General features: G+C 38.8%; 1 protein-coding gene across 2 annotated transcripts in view; it reads right to left on the bottom strand.

The window, feature by feature from the left end:
• Positions 1-2799: 2799 nt before the first annotated feature.
• Positions 2800-9464, bottom strand: part of LOC116103589 (membrane-spanning 4-domains subfamily A member 4D-like) — a 30849-nt gene continuing 24184 nt past the window's right edge. For both annotated transcript variants that reach the window (XM_031389775.1, XM_031389774.1), the window contains exons 5-7: positions 8468-8590; positions 5484-5585; positions 2800-3945 (exon numbers count right to left, since the gene is read on the bottom strand). In XM_031389775.1, the coding sequence (XP_031245635.1) occupies positions 3805-3945; positions 5484-5585; positions 8468-8590 (366 nt within the window). In that variant the 3' untranslated portion in view covers positions 2800-3804. The remainder of the gene's footprint in view (positions 3946-5483; positions 5586-8467; positions 8591-9464) is intronic.

The following is a 9464-nucleotide window of genomic DNA, read 5'->3' as shown; positions in this document are numbered from 1 at the left end:
CTGTTTCATAACTTCTGTTAGTCTCACTGTGTCCTGGTTTAGTTTCTGTTTCCATGATCTGTCCATTGTAGAGAGTGAGGTGTTGAAATCTCCCACTACTATTGTGTGCGGTGTAATGTGTGATTTGAGCTTTAGTAAAGTTTCTTTTATGAATGTAGATGCCCTTTGATTTGGAGCGTGGAGGTTCAGAATTGAGAATTCATCTTGGTAGATCATACCTTTGATGAATATGAAGTGTCCCTCCTTATTTTTTTTTATCACTTTAGGGTGAAAGTCGATTTTATTTGATATTAGAATGGCTACTCCAGCCTTTTTCTTGGGACCATTGGCTTGGAGAATTGTTTTCCAGCCTTTTATTCTGAGGTAGTGTCTGTCTTTGTCACTGAGGTGGGTTTTCTGTATGCAACAAAATGTTGGGTCCTGTTTATGTAGCCAATCTCATAGTCTATATTTTTTTTATTGGGGAATTGAGACCATTGATATTAATAGATATTAAGGAAAAGTTATGGTTGCTTCCTGTTATTTTTGTTGTTGGAGCTGGTATTCCGTTCATGTGTCTATCTTCCTTTAGTTTTGTTGGAAGATTACATTTTTGCTTTTTCAGGGATATAGTTCCCCTCCTTGTGTTGGAGTTTTCCATTTATTACCCTTTGAAGGGCTGGATTTGTGGAAATATATTGTGTGAATTTGGTTTTGTCATGGAATACTTTTGCTTCTCCATCTATGATTGAGAGTCTGGGCTGACATTTGTGTTCTCTTGGGGTCTGTATGACATCTGCCCAGGATCTTTTAGCTTTTATAGCTTTTAGTGAGAAGTCTGGTGTAATTCTGATAGACCTGCCTTTATATGTTACTTGACCTTTTTTCCTCACTGCTTTTAGTATTCTTTCTTTGTTTTGTGCATTTGTTGTTTTGACTACTATATGGCAGGAGGAATTTCTTTTCTGGTCTAGTCTATTTGGAGTCCTATAGGCTTCTTGTATGTTCATGGGCATCTCTTTCTTTAGGGTAGGGAAGTTTTCTTCTATAAATTTGTTGAAGATATTTACTAGCCCTTTAAGTTGGAGGTCTTCACTCTCTTCTATACCTATTATCCTTAGGTTTGGTCTTCTCATTGTGTTCTGGATTTCCTGGATGTTTTGGGTTAGGATCTTTTTGCATTTTGCATTTTTTGACTGTTGTGTCAGTGTTTCCTATGGTATCCTCTGCCCCTGAGATTCTCTATTCTATCTCTTGTATTCTGTTGGTGATGCTTGCATCTATGTTTCCTGACTTCTTTCCTAAGATTTATAACTCCAGAGTTGTCTCTTTTTGTGATTTCTTAATTGTTTCTACTTCCATTTTTAGGTTCTGGATGGTTTTGCTCAATTCCTTCACCTGTTTTTTGTGTTTTCCTGTAATTCCTTAAGGGATTTTTTTGTTTCCTCTTTAAGTGTTTGTACCTCTTTTCCTGTGTTCTCCTGTATTTCTTTAAGGGAGTTCTTAATGTCCTTCTTAGATTCCTCTAGCACTATCGTGAGATATGATTTTACATCCAAATCTAGCTTTTCCAGTGTTTTGGGATATCCAGTACTGGCTGTGGTGGGAGTACTAGATTCTGATGAAGCCAAGTAGTCTTGGTTTCTTTTGGTAAGATTCTTGTGTTTGCCTTTTGCCATCTGTTGATCTCTGGTGTTAGATGTTCTTGCTGTCTCTGACTAGAGCTTGTTCCTCCTCTGGGTCTGTAAGCCTGTGTCAACACTTCTGGGAGATAAGCTCTCCTGTAAATCCCAGGTGCAGATGGGTGAGTTCCTGCGTTAAAGCACTTCCTGGAGGCTCTCCACTTGCAGGGAAGGGGCAAGGAAGGGAAGAAGTTAAAAAGGAAAACCCAAATGCTTCAAGTGAAGAAGGAAAAAATGTATTATTTCACAAGACCATCAGTCTTGCTCATAATGTCTGTGGCTTATTGGGCAATAGGAAAGATGCAGCTGTGGATACAGCCTGGCCAAGGCTGTGTGCTGGACCAGATTCAGAGGAGCTTAGCATAGCACTTTCATTAACTGACTGGGACATCCCATCCCTAGCTGAGAACTCACTTCCTGTAATGAGAACAAGGAAGCAACAGGACACAAAGACCAAAGAAAAAACTGCTTGGAAGGAAACTGAGAACTGAGCGGAATTATGGCAATCTTCCTGAGTGTGACCCATTACCAACAGGAAGCACTGCTATGGGCTTGTCTGACTCTATGGGTGGGTATTTACGAAACACCAATGAGGGAAAAATGTTGTTTGTTTGGTTTGGTTTGGTGTGGTTTTTATTTTATTTGAAACAGCTTCAAATTGATCATTATCTTATTGGTACTGGGTCTTGAATCAATTGCTCTGTAGGTTTTGTCTTATGTAATATTTTTTTATGTTTTTTACTTGTATTTTTTGCATTTTATATGTTTTTTGTATGATGTGTGTATGTGTACAACTTGTTGGCCTGTGCCTGCAAAAGTCAGAAGAGGGCATTGGATTTTCTGGAACCTGAGTTAGGATTGTTGTGAGCCACAATGTGGGTGCTGGTCCTGTGCAAGAGTAACAAGTGCTCTGAACTGCTGAGCCATCTCTCCAATCCCATTTCCTATTTTTAAATGTTTTCTTTTTGAGAACTGTCTTGATATATCTATATTAAAAGTTAATTTACGATAGTCAGTAAATAGCAGAAGGCTTATGGTTTTGTTAAGTTTGGCTCCTGGAACACATCAATACCTGAAGATGAACCCTGAGTGCTTGGAAATATGCAAATAATTTAAACCATGCAATGACAAATTAAAGTAGGATCTGAATAAGTTATTTATTTAGTTACTCATTCTATAATGAATAATAAACATTGATACATGCTTAGAATCAATTTATTTAAAAATTTACTGACAATTTTCTTTCTTTTTGGGAAGTGTAGCCTGATAACAGAGTCTTTGGACTTTGCTTTTAACCAGAAAGATAATAGGAACATTCAACTGGAAGACAGTGTAACCTTCAAAGCCATCCTTTAGTGACTTAGTTTCACGAGTCAGGCCTCATATCTGAACGATTCAGCAATCTCTGAAAAGAATGGCACTACTTGGAACAAAATGTTTAAACCTGTGAGCCTGTAGGTGAGATTATAGCTTCAGTCCACAATAATAAGTAATTTTTTAGCTCATATGTAATATATACAAATATGTTTATGTATACTCTCTATATTATTTAAATCCATACTATATATATATCATATAAGAACAGTGAGATGTGCTATACTTATATAAATATACACATGTATATAGACAAATATTTGTGTGTGTGTTTGTGTATGTGCGCATGTGTATGGGTATTTAAGGATCAAGTGTTCTGATTTTAATCACTTGTGTTTATTATAATTTTTCACCATAATAATTAAGGCATACACTACATTATTACATGTGAGCATGCAAATAGAGATTAAAGTTGGTTGCTATCATTAGTAAGGTAATACACCTGTTGTCTTACATACTTTATGTGCCTGTACATGATCATGAGCAGCTAAATTTATTTATTTAGCAAAAGCCCCAAATAAAACAAGAACTCCATTCTTCACTCTTTAGAGACTTCACTTCACTAAACCAGCGATTTTTTCAGCTTATGTTCAAAAATTCTTTGCCAATTCAATTCTTCTTGTACATACAATGAATGGAAGATATTAAAGTGTTATTGACTTAATAAATGCTTGATTTACATATTTAGAGCATGTCTTATATTCCTACCAAAAGACAAATACACACACACACACACACACACACACACACACACACACACACATCAAAATTAGACTAATTCTCCAGGGTAGTTATTGTATAGATTTTCTGGAACATTTTTCCCTTGGTGTTCTGATGGTGGCAATTGTTGAAGTGTCATGGGGGGTACCGTCACTGTCGCAGCAGGATTTGGTGTTAGCACTACAAGAACCTGTGAAATGAATAAAAATGTCATTGAGTCACCCAGGATAGTCAGCACTTCCATTTCCTTACCCCATAGTGTTACTTTTACTCGTGTTGCAGACCTAGGACACTCATCCTGTGGCAGAGATTGAGCAGAGTAGCTGATGCCTGCAGCTGCATCTTAGAGCATCAGCCTCCTGTGTGAATGGCTTACTTGAACCAAAGTGTCACAGGGAACCAAATTAATTTGCTCCTGTTGGCATTAGCACATCCAAATGTTGACATGTTTACCTTGAATAAAGTTCTGCATACATAATAGTGGCCCAGAAGACAGAAGCATCATGACACATGGAAATATATTCTGACCTTCACAATCATAGGCATGGGCCAGCAGTAGAACAAAGATGTATATACTTAAGCAAAACATGCGCCTAGGCCACTGCATTTGTGGCTTAACACATATGAGGTCAGCAGGAAGAGCAATTCCTGGATTTCACTATATTCGTATACAAACTTTGAAGGAGTTTATTTGGCATATTGTATTCATGGTCTAATTCCAGGCTATTTTCTCCTACTATGTATTTTTCTCCTCCTATGTATGTGATTTTCTTCTCCCTATGTGACTTTCTTCTTCCTTCTTGTTCAAGAGCATCTGCAGCAGTCCTTGGGTTAAGACAATGGCCAGGTGTGCAGAAACTAAAAGTTTTTGAGAAACCACAGTCCAATCAACTCTATAAACACAGTTTAGACAGGAAAATAGGGACTAGAAAGGAAGAATTAGAGTGGAGGGAATGTGACTGGATTTGTAAAAAACACATTAAATGCAAATAGAGCACATACAACGTGAAAGAAACCAACACACAAAAGAAGACTCTATGCTCCTCTTCACCTGGGCTTCGTCTAAGGAAGACAGCATGCTAGCTGAGGTTGTGGGGCAGTGAGTACACCAGATATAAACAAAAAGGCTGGGTCTATTATGGTCCTTATAAAGGTACTCCATTCTGTGGCTAGATGCTCTTCAGGCTCTTTCTATAGGTCAGTAGTCCACTTCCATTCTTAGGAATGCTTTTTATTTTCTTGATAAACTGTCTCTATTTCTAACATGAGTCCCTGGTACAGTCTTTTGCTCTACAACACAAAAATCTGGAAGTGGGTGACCTCTGAACTCAGAGCGGTGGATTGACACTCCTAAATATGTTTTCCCAAACTTTCTGGGCTTCTGTGGTCTTTCTCTCCATCTTCATCTGCCTGGAGGATGAAAGGATTTTCAGCTTGTCTGTCCTGTTTTGTTTTGTTTTGCTTCATTTCCTTCCCTCAAAGAATTTCCTTCCTAGTCTGGTTTTAAACTCTGTTATTAATGAAACTAGGAAATGCAGAGGGAATTTCAGTTTCCACTCTCACACAGCCTCATAAGCTGAGCAGGGGACAAGGCTAAGCTGCTGATGGTCTTGATTGAGGAAGGTAAGACACAAAGAAGATGTGTCCCCATAAGTTGGTAGATTTGTGTGATTTATTACAGAACAATAGAGGCCTACTAAGCATCACCCAACAAGGACTGCTACTCACCTCACTGGAGTTGCAACAGGAAGCTCTACATCCAAATGCAGAGACGGACACAGCAATGCAGAATTCTAGCAAATTTAAAATTAACATCAAAGCATCCACGCCCTAAAAACAGATTCATATGAAGAATGTGAAGAATGGAGATTACATGTTTGGAATATGCCAATGACTACTATGCCAAAAGAGGGAAGGTCCTGGCCAGGGGTTTGGAAATCCACCTTTTGATACAGCCCAAACCTAAGACAATTTATTGGTCTCCTGAATGTCACTTATTTTCTCACTTACTTTTTAACTAATAAAAATCATCAGAGGCCCTAACTCTAAGACTGATGTGCTCTATACTAGGCATTTCACATAGTGATATCATTTCATATTTAGAGAAGATAGTCTTTCAGGATAATCCCAAGGATGGGTTAGTCTGGATTACAGTGAGAGCAGAGGCTGTTTATTAGGTAGTACCGGCAGAATGTCCTGGCCTGTGCAGGCTGTCCAAGTTATTATGACATCTTTACATGTAGAAGTAAGATCCTGAAGGATGCTAGTCTAAGAGACTGAGGGTGCTTCAGTGTTTGCCTAGAAAATAGAGGGCAGGATGATGAGCCAAGGAATGTGGACAGAAGGTGGAAACACAAAACCAAGAAAGTTACTTTTCCCTAAAGCTCACAGGGAAGACAACAGCCCTGCCAACAGCTGGTTTTATGCGATGGAGACTCACTTTGAACTTCTGTTACCCTGTAATCAAATATATGTGGATTATGCACTACCTTGGTTCTGATTGCCACAACTATAGTAAATCATTGGAGGGTTGGGTGCCACACTCCTTAGTATTCAATGGATTTGACTTTGTATCTTCACCAAGCCACAGGATCAACATGGAAGAACAAAGGTGGCACATTTATTCTGAATCTCCTGCCTTGAACTGGCAGGCTTGAATGATCTCAGTGTTCAGAGATGTTCCCTATCCTGTGAATTAGTCCATTGATCAGGAGCTTGGAACATGATTGATACTGATTCAATGGCTGTGAGAATATTTGCATTGGTAGTTTTCCTCCTTGCTCCTGCTTCAACAGATCCCTTAGCCTCTGGTTTCAGGCCTTGTGGCAGGCATGATTGGAGAACAGAATGTAGGAGAGAGCAATTTCACATGACATATAAGTTAACTTACATAAACAAGTACAGGCTACACCTGATGGCTCACACCTATAATCCCAACATTGTGAAGAGAGGATGGATTTTAACCCGAGTATAATGTGGGCTACATAGTAAGGCTCTAATCTCCAGCAATATCAATCACACACACTGAAAACATCAACAAAGACAAAACAAAGCAAAGGTAGATTTACAACATAAGTATACGTTTTTAAAATACACTACTTTAAGCTTTAGGAACTGTTGTTTTTCTTGATCATTTTGGTTGATCATTGGCCATTCCATGTGACTTGTTCTGGTCATTGGAGGCAGCATACAATCTGTCTGCTCTTTCTTACAAAAACCTTACTCCTTTAAACCTGTTTTGCAAAGATTATAAGCTCTACAATCTATTGCAGCATTTTCTTTGAGAGGATGGTTTTCAGTTAGTATCTAAATCTAAAGCCAAGACATAGCCAGGTGCAGAATTATTGTCTTTTGAGTTAGGATAGAGGACATCGTTCAATTCTATTGACAAAAATGTTGGACTGGGTGTTAAATATATCTTTACCATATAATTTACAATATGTAATAGTTGTGTTCAATTTATATTTTGAGACAAAGTTTCCTTTGTTTTTTAGTTAAACAGAAAGGGTGAAATGTTGCAGCATTTTCTCTGTCCAATCACATTAGGTCAATGACAGGTCTGTGACTGGACAGGAATAGGGAGGCAGAGCTAGAAGTTTAGGAGTGAGGAGGTCGAAGGTTAGAGGTCAGAGGAGAAGCAGGAGAAATCATCATGGAGGCAGGTGAAAAGGAATATGATCCAGACCCCATGTGGTTTAAACAGTCACAAGTAGCTAAGGTTTTCACAAGGTTAGGATAATTGGGTCAAAGCATTATTTTTATCATTTGGCTCTGAAATTATTGTATTGGCATCTTGTAAATTATGATCTTATTGATATATAAACCTGATTGGATAATTAAGCCTTAAGAGTCATGTTTCTACTAGGAAACTAGGTACTAGATGACTGATTGTGGAGTGTGTGGAACATTGCATGTAAGCGAGATGAACTCACAAGCTGGGGGAAAATAGCAGGAACCAGCTGAGACATAGTGATGTGACCTGCCGGTGCCAGTGGAGCAAGAGAGATTGACATAGTGATGTGGCCTGCAGGCACCAGTGGAGCAAGAGAGATTGACATAGTGATGTGGCCTGCGGTACCAGTGGAGCAAGAGAGATTGACATAGTGATGTGGCCTGCCGGTACCAGTGGAGCAAAAGAGATTGAGGGGTGTTCTCTTTTAATATTTCCCACAACAATCTATCTTTTTCTCCCAAGAAGATTGGCATCTTTCACTATTAGGAAGTTGGTTTTATTTTGGATCTCTCTGGGGCACCAACTGAAGAACAGACATGATATATGTGTGTCCCTACGGTAGAGAAATAGCCACGTTAGTGGTTTTTGTTTTTGTTTGTTTGTTTGTTTTTATACTTAGTTACAGACACAAGAAAAATAAGGAGATGACAACTGATCCCTAAATAAATACTGTTCTCCTTCCATATCATTTCAGTATCCCAAATTGATTTATTTTCATATTTTCTTTTCTCTTTTCCCAATAATTTATTTTTTATTTACTTTACATCCCAATCACAGCCCCATCCCTCCTCTCATTCCAGTCCCAACCCTACAAAACTTTCCCTGATTGCCACTCTCCTTCTCCTTAAAGGCAGGCAGCCCCCTACCCCCTGGGGTACCATCCCCAAAATTGATTTTATGATCAGAATGTTGACTGTTGCTTTTGCAAGAGTCAGCCTTGCCTCCTCTATGGCATCCCACCAGCAGAGTGAATACTCACATTGGTGACTGGCTGATTATTAAAATAGCGAGAAACACCCACAAGCACACTGATGACACCAATAATGCTTGTAGCTGCAGCCAACACAGAGCTGATAGTGTTCAGACTTAGACTGCTGATGACCTACAAAAGAGTGGGGATCACTTATCAATGGCAACCTTTGTATAGCTCCATCAATATTTGAAGTACACCATGACTTTATTAATGCATTTCATCTTCTTTTTGCCAAAAGTAGACTCTTTGTCTTTTCTTATAGTATCTTTACTTCTAATCCCTTGCCAAAATAAAAACATAATAACTGTTATTTATAAGACTATTCCTCCAGATGACTGTCAAGGACACAAGATGCTCTTTAAACTTGCTAGCAAAATTCTTAAAGTCTTTGTCACACTATCTGGAGAGCCTGTCTGTTGTTTTCCACCACACTGTGCTATGAATACCTAACGGTTCTTGTGTAAATGCTGATGGGCATGTCCATCTTGCATATTTCCCCCTATGCTGGTTCAGTTAAATAAACGTTATTGTGAGAAGTAAACCTACCCAGCAAACTGAGAGTTTGCTGCGTCTAGAACATGAGCTACATTTTCATGGTCAGAGTTGGTGAAAGATGCTAAGGAGGTCGATGGGATTTATCCCCGGTTTAGAAAGGTCACTTTTTAAAGAAATTAATTATTTGTTTTTTAAAAGATTTATTTATTATTATAAATAAGTACACTGTAGCTGTCTTCAAATGTACCAGAAGAGGGCATCAGATCTCATTATGGGTGGTTGTGAGCCACCAGGTGGTTGCTGGGATTTGAACTCAGGACCTTTGGAAGAGCAGTCAGTGCTCTTACCCACTGAGCCATCTCATCAGCCCCAATTATTTGTTTTTAAATTCCATATTTTATTCCCTGCATTCCGTCCACCCTTTGACTGTTCCACATCTCATACCTCCTCCCCACCTCCTGTCTCCATGTGAATGTCCCCACCCCAACCCCACCTGACCTCTAAACTC

The sequence above is a fragment of the Mastomys coucha genome, unplaced genomic scaffold, assembly GCF_008632895.1.
Source record: "Mastomys coucha isolate ucsf_1 unplaced genomic scaffold, UCSF_Mcou_1 pScaffold21, whole genome shotgun sequence".
Classification (NCBI taxonomy): domain Eukaryota; kingdom Metazoa; phylum Chordata; class Mammalia; order Rodentia; family Muridae; genus Mastomys; species Mastomys coucha.
Note: the sequence above shows the minus strand (reverse complement) of the source record. Positions and strands in the feature narration are given on the sequence as shown.